General features: G+C 40.4%; 1 protein-coding gene across 2 annotated transcripts in view; it reads right to left on the bottom strand.

The window, feature by feature from the left end:
* Nucleotides 1–16,753, bottom strand: part of LOC121509357 (disintegrin and metalloproteinase domain-containing protein 9-like) — a 71,969-nt gene that overhangs the window by 36,036 nt on the left and 19,180 nt on the right. For both annotated transcript variants that reach the window (XM_041786654.1, XM_041786655.1), the window contains exon 2: nucleotides 5,932–6,032. In XM_041786654.1, coding sequence (XP_041642588.1) covers nucleotides 5,932–6,032 — 101 coding nt within the window. The remainder of the gene's footprint in view (nucleotides 1–5,931; nucleotides 6,033–16,753) is intronic.

Genomic DNA, 16,753 nt, shown 5'->3' with positions numbered 1-16,753 from the left:
AAATAAATAATTAAAAAAAAAAACCTAACAAAGTGCTTCCCAAACTGTGGCCTGGGGGCACGTTTGAGGGCCCTGGAGGTACTTGGTGGGCCACAAGAGGTCATTTACTGGAACTAAAAACCATAAGAAACATTGAAAACCAGAAATCCTGTCTTAAATGTTCGTAAAATACTTATCTACTCCAGTATTGATCTGCATTCAGACAGATCTGAAACTACTGAGCTAGGGACATTTGTAGTTTCAGTATTGCTTGATTTTACTAGACTCATACCAGGTATTATAATTCATACACCTAAGAACAAAGTTTCAAAAAAATTTTGAGAGATGAAGTACTGCGCAGCACTTTTAGGCATGTTTGGGCTAAAAACTGAGGCTAAAGTTTGGTGTAGATGTGGCAAGTACGCACATGAGGGCACCGTCAGGCAGGAAGGATGACTGTCGTGCTCTGGATGTCCTTGCATAATACCATATTGGGAGTATGGGGTGAAAATGGGGAGTAAGCACAGCCTAAGGTACCATCTGGACAGGCAAAAAGGTTCCCTGATTGAGTTGTGGATGTCTCAAAGGCCTGAAAACCGCCGGTGGTCTCAGGGCAGGTCACCAGGGATGTAAAGGCCCAGACAAAAGAAACACCATCGAGCTTGACCATGACTGCTGAGCTGTTGAGCAACAGGGGTGTCGACAGGTGCTAAGTCTTAGCCCTATATGCCAAAAACTTTGACACATAACTGTACATCATGTATCTCAATTCAGTTAAAAAGATGAAGCTACAGTTGGTGGTCTAAACCACCCGGTCCTTAAACAGACAGCAATGTTGTTTAACTTTTACTAGAATCATTTCAAAGCTTAAAATTCTAGGACTGTGAGCTGTGTACATGTACACTGGCAGCTCAGGTTCTCTCACTGCTGTTTCTGACTCTATCCACTGTCCTCTCTCTAAAATAATAAAGACATAAAGCCCCAAAATAAATCACCCAAAAAATCTGGTGTCCTGAAAATCTCTGTTATAAGTAAGAAAAAGAAACACAGGATAGGAAAAGTCTAGAAAACTTTAACAAACTAAACTCCAAGGTCACCTGAGCCTCTGACTCACCTGGCAGATAATTACCCATCAGTGTGTGTGAGAGAGAGAGAGCTGCATCTATCAGCAGGTGTGTGATTACTGCGTAGGTGAAACACATGGGCAGGTGGTGTGTGAGCGAGTTTGAGGTGAATGAGGACAGGAAGTCAGCGGTGGACTACATCAACCAGCTGCCAACAGCAGCTCATCCTTCCTCCAACAGAGAGCTGGAGAGGCTGAATCCAACACTCACGGCCAAAAACTAGATCTGACCAAAGTTTGGGTTTAAATGAGAAACTTCTGAATGGTTCTGAACTTCTGAATGAAATGTTATTTTTTATTACTTATTATTGTTTTCACTGATAATGGATCACCTCTGAAACAAGTCATGATGAGCTGAAATATGAAATACTTAAACTGTCCTAAATTACACAAAATAACAAATTTCTTAAGTTTGCATTGTTTTAAGTAGATCTTAATGATTTTGGAAATTAATCTAATTGCAATTTTTCCCCCCAATACTGCAATTACAGTTTGATACCTGATTATTCCTTAAGTTCCTCTTCTTTTGTATTATCAAACAAACACACAATATTAGATTTAACAAGGGCTGAACAATTTTTGAAGAAGTATCTGAGCTGATTTCGACTCATATTGCAGATTGGATACGGATTGTTGTATTAAAGGGAATTATCTTCTTGATGTCATTCTCATATTGAATAGGAAATAAATACAAAAATGAAAAGGTAGGATTTTTTTAGGCTATTCTAGAAAAAGGGCACTTGAATGCTTGCATAATAAAATGAATAAAATCTCTGCTGCAAAAAAAGGTTTTAAACTGGAATTGTGACACAAACTTCAGGTTAAAAAGATATTGCAGCAGGCCACATCACAATATAATCTGATTTTCAATAACTGCCCAGCCCAGTTTAAGACTCTTTAGATGAGAACCAAACAATAGCAGGGCTAAACAGCTAAAAGATCTGTCCTTACAGCTACTTCCTTCATTAATTTACCTGTTTCCTGTTATGCAGCAGTTTTCAAAGTGTGGCTGGAGACTGCAGAACTTTTTCTACTGAAGTTTGACTGTTTATTTCTTCTTTTAGGGGAGTACCAAAGTCGTTTGCTCTCATCATGGCTCACTACATCTTCTTGACGGCATTAAACAAACACACCTGGACCCACAGAGAGACCTGGCTCCACATCCATCACCAGTCAGTGAGGGAGCCAAATGAGCCTTTAAAAAAACGAGGAGTTTATAATGAAAGGTAGAGAGGACACAGACAGACGCTGCAGAGAGAGAAACAGACACCAAAGTGACTCCAATAACTTTTCTTTCCCACGTCAATTTAAACTTTATCCTCTGCTGAAAAGTAGAAATCCATGGGTGATATTTCCACGTGTTGTTTTTAACATCTACAGCAGTTTGAGTTCGTGTTTAACTTCAGGATCAACAGAAAACTCAGCGTGCACAATAGAAAGGATCAAACATGCAGGACAGATTTCTGAGCTAGTTTGAAACCTGCCCTTTTGTTTCCCCTCCAAACAGCTCTAATCTCGTAACATGCTAATAAATGTTAATAATCAGGGTTTAATCACAACAGCCTGTCACACAGTCTCTCATTCTGCAGGCAGATCAGTGGGAGGTGACGTGTTACAGATACCAAAGCACTGACATCATAGCATGACAGAGCTCAGTTACTGTACCGTATCAACACAGCTGGAAGGATATCATGTAAATCAAAATGTATAAAATTTCATATCAGCGGCGTGAGGTCAGGAGGAAACAACACAAACTGTACTGCACTGACAACGGCACAAAAGAGACAAGATTACACCAGAACCACTGCCTGGTGGTTTTACACCTCTGTGTGCTAAACATCTGTCAGACAGTGGAAGTACAAGGCGGGTGGAGAGGGTTTCTGTGGTACTGTGTGGTTTGCAAAAAAAGGGATTCCTTTGATTATGCATGTTTTGCAACTGGATTAAAGGGCAAGTTACATGCGTTGGGTCAAACTGATGCATAAAATAAATATCAATTAAAAGAGGTGTAGGACATATGGAAATCTGAAATTGACTGTACTTAATAACTTAGCATGCTCAAAAAGCGGTCTAATACCCCTTTCCCACTGGCTGAAAAACCCGTTTAAACACGCTAACAATCTGCTCCTGTTGGCAGTGGGAAAGGCTCTAATCGGCATTAAGACCCGCGTTGACTGACCCTGCAATGGACACGGGTTTTTATCAGCTCCAGTGGGAACGTCACATCCGCGTGAACGCGGGATGACTTTGGCATAACGTGCCTACGTCATAATATCGCGCCCATGACTTGGGGCAACAAAAGGACGCCAGCAGCTGAGGGAGGAGCACTGTTGTTTTTTGGACTTTGAAATTCCATCCGCCTTCGTATCATCAGCGCTCGAATGTCGTTCAGTCTGCGCTGAGTTTGTATATTTTGAAAGAGGGACAAAAGGACAAAGTACGGAAAACAGTTGACCACTGTGTCCATGGCTTCCATCTTCCTTTCCATTGTTTACCTAGCTGTGTTTCGGCACGCTGATGATGATGTCATCAACGTGATGACATCAGCTTGACGCACCAGAGGAAAAAAAAAAACACAGCCACGCAGCTCGTCTGCTGGCGATCAGACCTGGGTCTGCTGGCAATGGGAAAGGAGTCCCTTACTGATTGTTAGCGGGTTTACCCGCGTTTAAAAAACCTGCTTCAACACGCTAATTTTTGTGGGAAAGCGGTAAAAGGCAAATGCATAGGCACTTCAAAAGACAATGCTTTAAGTAGCTACAGCTCCTAAGAAGCTGCAATATGGTATAACCTCACAACATGTAAACTCAAAGTGACCTTTGACCTCCAAAATCTAAAGTCTGATCTGTTCAACCTTAAGTCCAAGTGAAAATTTGTGCATTTTTGTGCTGAGTGCATTCCTGAAATACTGTGCTCATGTGCATAGATGCAATAGCTCTAGTGAGCAACATTAGGAGACTCTGTGAGGGGAAAGTTACTCTGCAGATTCTTTCTTTAAAAAGTTTTTTTTTTTTATAGAAAATGTACTGAACAGCAGTGTTAATTTTGGCATTTATTTTTAATTTTAGTTTTAGTTTTAGTCTTTAAATGAAATGCATTTTTGTTTTTGTCACATTTTAGTCATTTCTATCCTTTTAGTTTTAGTCAACGAAAACTCAAAAACATTTTAGTCATCACAAATCTATTTTTGTTAGTCTCAGTCTAGTTTTGTCATGGGAAAAAAGGCTGTCAACGAAAATTTTTAGTCAGTCGTAGTTGGCGAAATTAACACTGCTGAGCAGTAATAAACCGATGATACAGAATAAACAAGAAGGCTGAAGTGATGCCTTAGAGATAAAACCTGATGTGTTTGTAAAGATCGGTTTCCTCAGATGTTGGCTGCAGAGATTAAAACACATCAGACAGAGAAGGAGAGGAAAACACGGCTGCAGGCTGGCACACACAGACACAGAGACACACAAACTCATAGAAAATGTACACACCCTAATATCATTCTTTCACACACTGTCACTCCCTCTGAGCATGCTCACATTTCCACGGAAAGAGGGAGAGGGAGTGGGAAAGCTGAGCGTGCTCCAGCATGCAGGGTGGAAAAGAAGATGACAGCAGAGGAAACACACTCGCACTCAGCAGATTAAACCCTCCTCTAACAGCACGTCTCTGCTCAGTGTGAGTGTTGCTGTGTTTAAGGTGGTCCTGTGACATTAACAGAGTCCCTATTAGACTGTACAGTAGATGAGTTTAAGGTCCACCTTATTCTCTGACTACTTTCACTGTGACAAAGTGTGATTTCAGTCAACTCCTCGTCATGTGTGACACACCAGCCAAACTCATTAAATTGTGTTTTTCTTTAATCCACTGTTCATGTTCAGCTGGGGTTAATTTTAGCTGTGCACAATCCCACAGTGTGTTTTCCCATGTTTCAAATCACATGGTTTTTATTACAGAACATGCAGCAGCTTCATGCACAGTTAGGATTAGGCATACGTGTACCATCTAGACAATGTCATAAGATTGCATGTTAAATTTTAGCCTTCCACTGACATGAGAGATGGATTGATTGATCAGATAATTAAATATGACATCAGTATACAGGACTTTATGTTTCTCATCACCCATGACCCAAAATGATCAGCTTGGTTAAGACTCTGCTGTCAATGGCAGAGAGAAGCATATTTATCTCTAAACAGCCTGCCAATAACCACTACTCTCAAATTCCACATACTCCGTCTGTGCAGCAATCTGTAGTGAAGCACACTGTGGTGCAAATCCCTCCCTTTGAAGATAATCTTTGCGCTCTGGCACACCCCAGAAGCCAGAAAAATGTGCACAGCATCCAGTCAACTTCAAAATACAACAAAATGCATGGACTCCTCCTGAGAGCAATAATCACCATGTCAACCTTACGTCTCATCCTGTGGTACAAGCTACAGGCCAACAGGCGGTCGGTGGGTCACAGAGCTACAGAGCCGCTGAGACATAAAACTACAGGATTTGACATGAAAGCACACACCGTTTGTAGCAAACACCTTTTAACTGCCTAATGCACTCATCCATGGTGAAAGAAAAAAGATCATGGAATAATGGCGACATGAACGGTAAATCAACCCCAGAACAGCTAAATAAACGGTTGTTTACAGTCTTTCCACATGAACTCATAATGATCTTGAGATCTGGAGTCTTCAGCTGCTCAGGGCTGCGGACTCAAAAAGGGTTGAGTAAGGAAACACACGGGAAGTGGATCAGCTGAGTGTGTTTCCTGGAGGTCAAAGTTCACTCAAAGAATAACAAATCTCTAAAAACAATATGGTGCAAGGAATCCTCTCTACCTGATTAGGCGGTTGTCCGTCTACGTCCCGCCTCAGCCTGTCTCCGATTGGTCGAGGGACGGTCAGCTGATAGGAGGAGAGGTGTTCGGTCTGCTTGGAGTCTGCAGAAGGAAAACAGAGTAACAGTCATTAAAACCAAAGGAAACTGAGGAAGCTGAGCACTGACAGAGCACAAAACAGATCATTCCTTTAAGCAGATTTCACTGTCTTATTAATGAAGACCATGATCTATAACCACCTTACAGCAGTGTGTGATATTCTTTTTTATTTTTATGAGACTCATCTTTACTTGGGTTTGTTTAAACCATGTTTAGTTCACGTCTTTGTAAATGAGAGAAACTTTAGAGATTTTTTTAGACTAAAATGAAAGTCTATTGGGTGCCGGTTTGCCTCAGTGGGTCAGGCACCCAAATACAGAGGCTGTGGTCCTTGACACACTGGTTGCCGGATCAGTGTCCCAGTCTTGGCACTTTTAGGTCCCCCCACCCCCCATGTTTCCTGTCTCTCTTCAGCTGTCCCATCCCAATAAAGACAAAAAGCCCTTAAGATTATCGGTAAAAAATAAATAAAGGTTTAACAACGAAGGTTTGCAGTAAAAGTAGAGAGTGTCAGACAAACGAAAGCATGCAGGGAGAGTAAATTCCCCCTCAGGCTTTACTTCACTAACTCATAAACAGATAAATGTTTGACCTCTAACATGGATCTGCAGAAAAACAGATGATTTTAAATGGAAACATTTGGAGGAATTTTCTCTCCTCTGTTTGGTGTTTTCTTAAGGTCGCACACCTCTGCACCAATCAGAGGCTCACACAAAGGTAACCATGACAACTACTCTTCAGGCTGTACTGAACTAAGTGATGCTGAACTCAAGGACACAGACTCACCGTAGCTGACCAGCAGTCTGTGTTCTGGTTCAGATTCTGCAGGAAACTGAATCATTTATGAGTCAGGGAGGGAGGTATTTATCAGACGTCCATTATCAACAGCAGATAACACACAATAAAACAAACACACACGCCCATCATCACCTCTGAGATAAAACTGTCAGAACTGCAGCTTCACATCATCAGACTGGATTAGTATTAGAACAGTGATGTGAAGATTTTACCCTCAGAAAACACTGTTTAAAGACTGCAGTGAGGGGTGGACAGATGCTCATGGAAATGATGTCAAGAATAACTGAAGCTGTTGTGCATCTTCTCTGTCTGCTAGCTGAGCTTCAGTTTTGGCTCCATTCGACCATTTAAGGTTATAGAAGCAGTGATGGACAATGACTTTATTGACAGAAGTATGTCCACCTTTACTACAGGAGGCTTTAAAGGTAGTTATTGGACCTGTCTCCTTTGACAAAGTTCACCACATACCTCAAAATTAAACAAGTTAGGCAATGGGTGCACTGGTTGTATCCATATCAATAAGTTTGTCTTGTTTTTCTGTCTTTGACATCTTAATATCATAAGCCTTCCAGGTCAAAGTCCACAGTGGCAAAACCAACTAGTGGCTTGTCTGTCAGATGGATCCATCTTGCAAAGCAGCTCGCTGATTCACTTGTTCTTGTTTAGGAATGACCGGACCAATCAGCATCCTTTGAGAGGAGAGAGGGGGTAGCAAGGGTGGTGGTTTAGTTGAAGTGGCTGCAATCCTGTAAACAATGGCTGCTGGTGAAGAGATGCAGCTATAATGGTAGTTTGATCAGAACTGGACAACATTTCTTTAAACAAAGAAGAGCAAAAAAAAAAACACAATGAGAGGTGGAAAAGATTCAGTTGTTCTCATCATTAGACCAGCTTTAGCAAGATCTTGATTTACAAAGTGGCTCCACTGATAGCGAAGAATTTTATATTGCCACAAGAGCTCCCTGTCAAGCTCATGTTATGTGGTTTACCCCTTGATGGTGACTAATACATTATGTTTTGTTGGTCTGATTGGCTCATCATGAACTTGACAGGCAGAGGATTTGTCCAATCATCGTCCCATTCCATAGACATGGGATAGGGCTGGGAATTTAATCAAAAATTAGATTAAATCGCAATATGGAATGCTGCATTTTTCAAATCACAGAAGGTGCCATTTTTCTTTGACCTGACATTTGAGTCAAAATACCCGTTTTGAACGTTTTGCAGCAGCAGAGATGTTCTGCATGACATATCTGCAATCATTCAGGTGCCATTTTTTAGAATAGTCTACAAAAATCCTATCTTCTTCCTTTTTGTAATTTTCAAAATTAAATATAAGAAAGACAAAAAACCTTCAATACAACAATTCATATCCAATTTGAAATACAGGTCAAAATCATCAGAATTAGATTTTTTTTAAAGAATTGTTCAGCCCTAGTTTAGAAATTTAAAAAAGTTAAGGAATAATCACATATCAAATCGAAATTTCAATACTGGGGGGAAAAAAATCGCAGTTAGATTATTTTCCAAAATTGTTCAGCCCTGATATGGGACACAGTCCATCTGGCGTGGCATATTACAGAATGTTTAAGTCTCAACCAGGACGAAAATTCAATTTTCAGTTGTATATCATCTTTGTGAGAAATCTAGATTTTCTCCTGAACTTCGACCACCTCTCCTCTTAGTTTTCACCCAGTTTAGTTCAGGACACACTGGTCAGAAATGTCACGTCACAATGAGCTAAGATTGGATGCTTCTTTTTTCTCTCCCTGTCATAAACACACAAAAGCATCTCTGGAGACCAACCCAGCACTTATTTTTCTCCAGCTACATAAGATTGCACTGTGCAAGTTACTGACTAGTGCAGTGGTTTCCAACCTGGGGTCTGAGGCTTGAGGCCAGGGCTTGAGGCTCCATCTGCTCTAAGAAAATAAAAATTAGATGTCTAAAATCATGCTAAGACTTTAATGAATAGTTTATACAAAGGTTTTTTGGAAGCAACACTTGTGTGTGGGCCTCTTCTGTAATCACTGTAATCAAATAATATTAATGTTCATTTTTACATGAGTGTATAAGCTCTTTCTGTGGGTCCTGAAGGGGCTCAACTTTTCTTGGATGCAGGCAGAAAGATGGGAACTACTGGACTAGTACTTGTTTTTGTCTATACTTCAGGTATTTTAGAGGAACGTCTAAGACATACACTCTGCATCCTGGATGGTTCAGATACACTCTTTATGTCATTAGTAAGGCTCCCCCTCCCCTGAAACGACATGGTACACTATTTAAGATGCATTTAAACCATATGCTTTATTACCAAAAGGGAAATTATGTTGACCCAAATTTAATTGTTAAAATAAACCCAAACTTGTTTTGAGTTATTCACTGTAAGTAGCAGTTTAAAAAATCCTAAATCAGGTTTGACTTGAAACCCCCTCAGTTTTTTTATTCTGAGACTGCATTGCCCAGCTCTACCTAGGCCAGTTTGAAACATCTAAGACCTCTAACTATGATTACGAGATCCCAGGACTCTTATTAAACTAAGTAAAAGTGTATAAATAAACCCAGAAACAAGTGAATCATTGTTATCTGTGTGAGGCATGTGGCTTAGTGAACACACACCACAAATATGTAACACAACATCCTGACACATCCCACACAAATCCATGTAAACAAACCAGAACATCACACCTGAATCACGTCCAGACTTCACCTTCCCATCCAACAATCCAACAAGGAAACACAACACAGGATTACCACAGAGTCCTAGAGACTGTTTAACTCTAACAAGAGGAAATAAAATACTTTTCTTCAAAAAGCTGCCCTGTAGTGTCTGACTGACTCTTTGGTCCACTGACCCACCAATCAGAGAGCTCCATCTCTCATAGCAATCATCACTGTGGGGCTATCTCTGACAAGACAAACTTCTCCCTGGGCCACGTTTCCTCAGTGCATGGTGAGGAAAAAGTGACCTTAACTTCTTTGCTTCATCATTATTTAAACGCGTGCTCCGGGTGTCTGCAAGAGGAACTGAAGATTTTCACATCATATTCTGGGAGTTTTTTTCTTCATCCCGTTTCCTTAACCGGCGGTTAATTATCTAATCCAGTTTCTTTAGATGCAACACTGTAGATGGCAATTTAAACCATCAGTATAACAAAGGAATGTAGATACGTTCAAAGGTAACAGGAGACATTTTAAAACTGACAACATGTGATCTTAATAATATCAAATAGCAAACTTACGAATGAAGTATTGCTAGTAATGTGAGCTTAAGCCAATTTTTTCATTGCTTCTGTTTGTTGACTGTTTACATCAGTTTACAGATTAAAGTTGACATCCTTAGACCCTGCATTTACACATGAGGACATTATATTCTGGATGTCCTACAACATGTTAATAAGTTAGTTCTGCTATTAGAATTTTGGAAATTATTGTCCAAAATGTCAATTAAAATTTATGTTATTTGCTTGAAACGTTGGGAGAATTTGCGTTGAAAATTTGGGAGATTTTAGTAGAAATTTTAGGGAATTTCTTTGAATATTTTCAAAGTATTTTTGTCATGGACATTTTGAGGATATGCTTGTATTAGTTTTGAGGGTTTGAGGGAAATTTGCTTTGGAATTTTTTGGCAATTTAATTGAAATTTAGAAATTTGTTTTGGGGAATTTGTTAGGAAATTTTCGGGAAATGTTCTGTATTCGTAATTTTGGACAATTTCTTTTTCTTTTTTTGCTTTCTTGCTTTTTTGTGCTTTGTAATTTTTAGGTATCTTCATAGCAATTTCAAAAATTTTCAGGTATTTTTTGAGAAAATTTCAGGAATTGATATGGAATTTCAGGGATTTTCTTTGGATGTTTGGGGAATTGTCTGCCATTTTCACAGATTTTTTGGAGAAACTTTTACTGCAATGCTTCGGTTCTATGATAACATTTCACTGAATCATATCTGAAGAAATGTTTGGGTACTTTTTATAAGATACTTTACACAAATATTAGAGAATTTTTAAAGAAAATGTAGGAAAAATTCAGAACTTTTAGTGGAAATTTTGTTCTTGCTTGGCCTCAGTAAGTCATTGTGGTCTGTCATCAGAATGACTCCCCCATCGCTCTTTTAGTGACTGACACCATTTCTGATTGACTGAAGACCCCCAACAACTGACCAACTGCCAAACAGCAAAACCATCTGCTCTGAAACCGATCCAGGACCTTCAGGAGATTTGCAGTCATCATCTGTGGAAAAACGAATTCCTGGTTAAAGAAAAGGCTGAGTGTTTTTCATGTCCTACTGATCCCAAATAAGTGGTAGAAACTAAAAATGCATTCAAATAAAAGCTCAGGTCTCAGGAGGTTAATGCTCGTCCACTGAGGCTGATAACGTAACTCATCTCTCTTTACAGAAACACACTCATTGTTGACGTTCTGTAGGAGGATGGCTAATGTTAGCAAACATGACTGCCATCAGACATCTGTAATATTTGATATTCATCCTCAAACACATGACTGTATCTTTGTCTTTATTCTTTCACTGGAGTCAAGTTTATTAGAGAGGTAAATCAATAAAATATCAATAAAAGTCAGTCAAATGTTGGGGGATTTTCAGGTGTTTTAAACAGGACAGAGCTCGGCATCAAGAGATTTGTCTGACCTTGTAACAGCAGGAGGAGGACTTGACAAAGCATCAACTCTCTGTCCAGAAAGGTGAGATTACGCCACAAAGCTACATTCACAAACATGTATGACTATTCCAAGATCAGGTTTCACTTTCTCTTCTTCACCTGCAGCAACACACCCAGACCAGCAAAGACCACTGACATGTATACTATACCATGATGTCATGTTCAAAGACAAGGCCTGAACAGGGATTAGTTCACTGCAGGTGAGTCTGAAACCCCCGGTCACATGACCTGTGCCTCTGAAAATCTCCTGACATTCCCTGTAGGGGAGTTGACTGTCTGTAGACTTTTTCCTGCCACACTGACAAAAGACGCTTAAAACACCACCTGTCTGTCTGGTGGGTCTTCTAGTCCTCTCTTAGAACACCTGGAAAACCCTTGAGGAAAGCTGGCAGGAAAAAAGCTGGGTGATGAATTTGTTAGTGTAACCAGAAAAGTTGTGTACATTTTTAGAATTATTGTACATGTGTGAACAAGGTCCATGTTTATCTGAGGCAAAAATATAGGCTGCTGGGTGCCGGTTTGGCTCAGTTAATAGAGAATGCGCTCATATAAAGCGGCTGTAATCCTCGATGCACTAGTTGCAGGATCGATTCCGGTTTCTGTGCTGTTGGGTTCATGTCCTACCCTAACTCTCTCTCCCCATATTTCCTGTCTCTCTTCAGCTGTCCTATCATAACAAAGGCAGAAGGCCCAAAAGATAATCTAAAAAAAGAAGCAAACATAGGCTGTATTGTGCAGGGTCTATCTCCTCTGATGAGTAGTATATTCATGTGCATGCACCAGGGCTGCACAGTCAGCTGCTGTTTTATTGTTACTGAAATATGAGTGTTTGCCAGAAACACTCTGCAGGGGTCTGAATTGACTGTTACATAAAATAAAATAATCTTAGGCAAACAAACAGAGAATACCCACTCATTTTTTGGTGTTCATAGGGTATACCCACTTCTAAATACTGAACAAATATTGTGCATGATCTTAAAGTGTGACCCTAAAATAAAAACAGATATGGAAGTTTGAGAAAATGTACAGGTGAGGAAAAAATTATTAGCCCCTGTTCAGGTATAAAAATTTTACTATTTAATAATGATTTCCCAACACAGCTTTTCCAAACATCCTAGTTTATTTTAGATACATTATTTTACTTTTACACAGAAACATAATTATGTCCCCCAAAACTACCAGCAGTCAAATTATTAGCTCCCTTTAGACCTGACCTTTTTGTTGAGCTACAGTGCAAAGCACATGCTCTAACTTTGTGATGCTCAAAGCATGAGGGTTATCTTCACACTTACACACTCTCTAAAAACTTTAGTTAGAGTTTAAGCTATCACTGGACAGAGCATCATGAGAAGGATCATGAAGAAATTCAGTTAGAGCCACACAGTCCAGAACAAGCCTGACAGAGAAAGGAAGAGAAAGATTTCAGAGACTCAGGAAAACTAGCAAGAGATGTGTCTAAAGACCAAAGAACAACTGACAAGACTCTAGTGAAGGACTTAGCCAAATCAAAGAAGACCATCACTAGAGTCCTGCACAGGAACAGACAAAGAAAAAGTCCACTTCTAAAGAAGAGTCACCTTAAAGCCAGACAAAAGTCTGCTAAGGACAACCTGGAGAAAGATTCTGATCCTGGAAACGTGTCCTCTGGTCAGATGAGACCAAACTAGAGCTCTTTGGCCATGGAGATGTTGGAGATGTCTGGAAAAAGAAGGAGAACCAAGAAAACACTGTCCCCACAGAGAAACACAGTGATAGGAGGATTATGCTGTGGGGATGCTTCAGTGAGTCTGAGACTGGGAATCTGGTAAAGGTGGAAGGACTCATAAAGAACGGTCAGCAGCTTAACTGGGTCTGGGTCTTCGCTTTGTCTTCCAACACAACAATGACCCAAAACATCCGTGTCTCCTGGTGAAGAACTACCCTCAGAAGACCAAAGTGAACCTTACTGACTGGCCTGACCAAAACCCTGACTTTAATCCCACTGAGAATCTGGGAAGGTCCATGCCAGAAGACCATCAAATCTGGAGGAGCTGGAGAGATTTGCCAAAGAAGAATGGGCTGAACTTCAGCATCCAAAATAAAACTAGGATGTTTGGAAGAGCTGTGGTAAAACTGCTCGCTCTGTTTAACAGCACTACTGTGTGTAGGCATTTTTATATTTCACAATTTATATTGCAAAGAAATTGTACTGTGAGTTTTCCTAGTATTGTTCAGCTCTAATGTGCACACATGCTGGGGTTCATCGCTACTTGTGGTTTTAATTTCTAGTTTGTTTTGGTCTCAGTCTGAGCTGAGCTGATGATGAGTCTAGAAAAGGACTGGGCCTGTAGAGAGACTCTGAGTCCAGCTGCAGATTGGTGAGCGTCCCTGCTGCTAACAGTGGGAGTCAGCGAGTGGATCAGAGGACGAGGCTGTGGGGGGGTGAAGGCCGGGTCAGCTCACACACTGTGGCACAGATTTACTCTGCTCTCTCATTAGTTCAGCCTCTCTCTCTCTCATTAACTGTCTCTGTGTGTTTTCATCACCCAAAAATTAAACTAAAAACTTTTTCAGTGCTCCTGAAAACTGGATCAGAGGACAGAAAGGGTCAAAATAAAGGACAAAGAATGAAAAAAACAAAAAAACAAAGTTAGCTTGTAAAGCACTGACCACTGACCTATTAACTCCACATTCATACTGATGGAGACGAGAGGTTACCACAATGCAGGGATGACCAATGACAAACTGGATTTTAGGATTATGGCGACCACGATTGGCACTACAATATAAATACTGATTAGGAATAAATACAACTGAATAAATATAATTAATAGAAAAGATTATAGTTGCAGTAGTTTGCATTCACATGTTCCCTATTATTAATCTAAGCCCTTTGATGACCTTTTAATAGAGCCTGGTAACAAACATCACTGTGCAGTGCATTATGGGTTTTGTTTAAGGTGAAATAGCCACATTGGTAGACCATCAGTTGTACTGGACTATCTATATAACAGGCACTGCAAGCTTTATTCCAGCATTTCCAAAAATGCTAAGAAAAGTTTAAAGTAAAGTGGTACAGAGACAAAGTCCCACCTGACGCAAAGACACTACATTGAAAAGATCTAAATTTTTGCAAACCTGTATGAATTGACAGAAGCAGACATGGACGCCTTGCCTTGTCTTTCTTTGGGCTTAATGAGCGATCTGGCAAATTGGCTTCATTTCCAAATATTCTTAGCTTCCTTGTATGTCTGAGTGATTCTACTCCTGCCTAGTTTCTACATTTTAAATCTCTGGAACCCCGTTTATAGTTTACTAATGGCTGGGGACATGACCCGCTGTGTAACTTCAACATTCAGGTAGTATCTTGGTTTGCATTTCTTAAAACAGCTCATCACCTGAGCCTTTGTGGGTAAAATACCTGAGCATGTAAATAGCTGTCATGAATTTACAGTCCACTCTGATTGTAGATTGCTGGGAAATGAAACACTAAGCTAGATGTATCTGTGGTATAGCAGCAGTTTAATCAGAGCTGGACCATATTTCTCTGTTAAAGGTCACATATTATGCAAAATACACTTTCAGGCTTTTTCTTAAAAAAAAAAAAAGTGCTCCTAGCCTGTCCACAATCACCTCAAGAACCAGAAAAATCCATTCCCTCTTCCCTTCTTTTTCTCCATCTTTCAGAAAATGTGTGCTGAAAATAGCCGTTCTAAGATTTTCCCCTCATGATGTCATGTGGGGAGTAAGCCCCACCCCTGGGTTCTGTTGCCCCCCCCCCCCGGTTGGAATAAAGTTCCTCCTCCTCTCAGCTGGATCAGGAGAGCTACTTCCATTAAGCAACATCCATTTTCTGAGAGGGGCGGGGTCAGGGGCGGAGTCAGATAGCTCATTAACATTTAAACCCACAGACACATAAACAGCTCATTATGAACAGGGCTGAAACAGAGGGGGTTTTAGACATGCAAAAATCCAACACTGGAGTGTTTCTCAGCAACAAACCTCACAGGCTTGTTTAGGGACCTCTGAGACCAACGTAAACTTGTCTTAAAGGAGTAAAATATGTGAACCTTTAAAACAAGACCAAAGAGTGAAAGTGAAATACATTTCTTTTATTTATACATTTATTTCATCCAATAAACCAAACCATTTATATTCAAAGTAAAATCTTCAACTTAGGGTGAAAAGTTGAAGATGCATACATATGCAACAGTCTATTTGGCATGTCAGCTCCACTGCAAAAAGAATTGGTCAAAGCCTGTGTGTGACGTCAGCTGTTTGATTACAATAGTTGGACTCAAACTGCTTTAGAAGCCAACCGATGGCGGCCTCCATATTGAAATCGTCATCTCAGCCAAACTTTAGATCAACCTAACAGCAGACAAAGAGCCCGCCCACTGAGCTCAACATCCTGTCAGCTAAGCTAGCACTAACACCGGCCTTCTGGAGGTAGCGTCTGCCTGTTAAGCTATCAAATGAGATGCACCGATCAGTGAGGGTTTTCCTAATTATATCGAAACCACTGCCCAATAGCGCTTCGGCCTGAGACAGTATGAAAGGTATAACAAAACAATGAAACAGGACAAAACATGCATGTTTTATGGAGTCTCATAGACAATTTGACGCAAATTTTTCCCAGGCACACATCCGCAACCCACTGAAAAGGGCTTCGTGAACCACTTTTGGGCCCCAACCCATCAGTTGAGAACCACTGGTCTATGTCACTTCCTGTGTTTCTGCAGCCGGGCTCAAGTGGACACTTGCCATAGTGCAATTTTTTTGCACTTCTGCATCAGCTTCATTTTCCAGGACAGGAGGTTGCCGCTTGGTCAGGTCACAAGTAAGCAGTATAAACATAAATGAGATACAGCAACAGAACAGCAGCTTCCAGCAGCAGTTCCTGTTTCTTTGTGTTGTCTTTTACATAACATCCAGCGCTTACCATGGCAATGATAAACCTATCTTGTCTTTAGCAGAAAATCACAATAGGACACCCACATCCTTTGGTTGGTGCTGGATCCAAACCAAACATTTACAAGGAAGGTCCACACACCAGGAGGCTTCCACTAAAGGGATTTATTTGGCAACGATAAGTGAGGTTTTAAGCCAACATCATCGACAAGTCTAAGGACGAGCATGTTGGCTCAAAACGCCGCTTGTTGTTGCTAAATAAATCTTTTGGCATGAGCTTCCTTTCTTCCTTTTACATAGCTTCTCTTTCATAACAGCTGCTGTGACAAGAAACATACAGCTGTCATGAAAGAGAAATTTC

Source organism: Cheilinus undulatus, linkage group 5 (assembly GCF_018320785.1).
Source record: "Cheilinus undulatus linkage group 5, ASM1832078v1, whole genome shotgun sequence".
NCBI lineage: Eukaryota > Metazoa > Chordata > Actinopteri > Labriformes > Labridae > Cheilinus > Cheilinus undulatus.
Note: the sequence above shows the minus strand (reverse complement) of the source record. Positions and strands in the feature narration are given on the sequence as shown.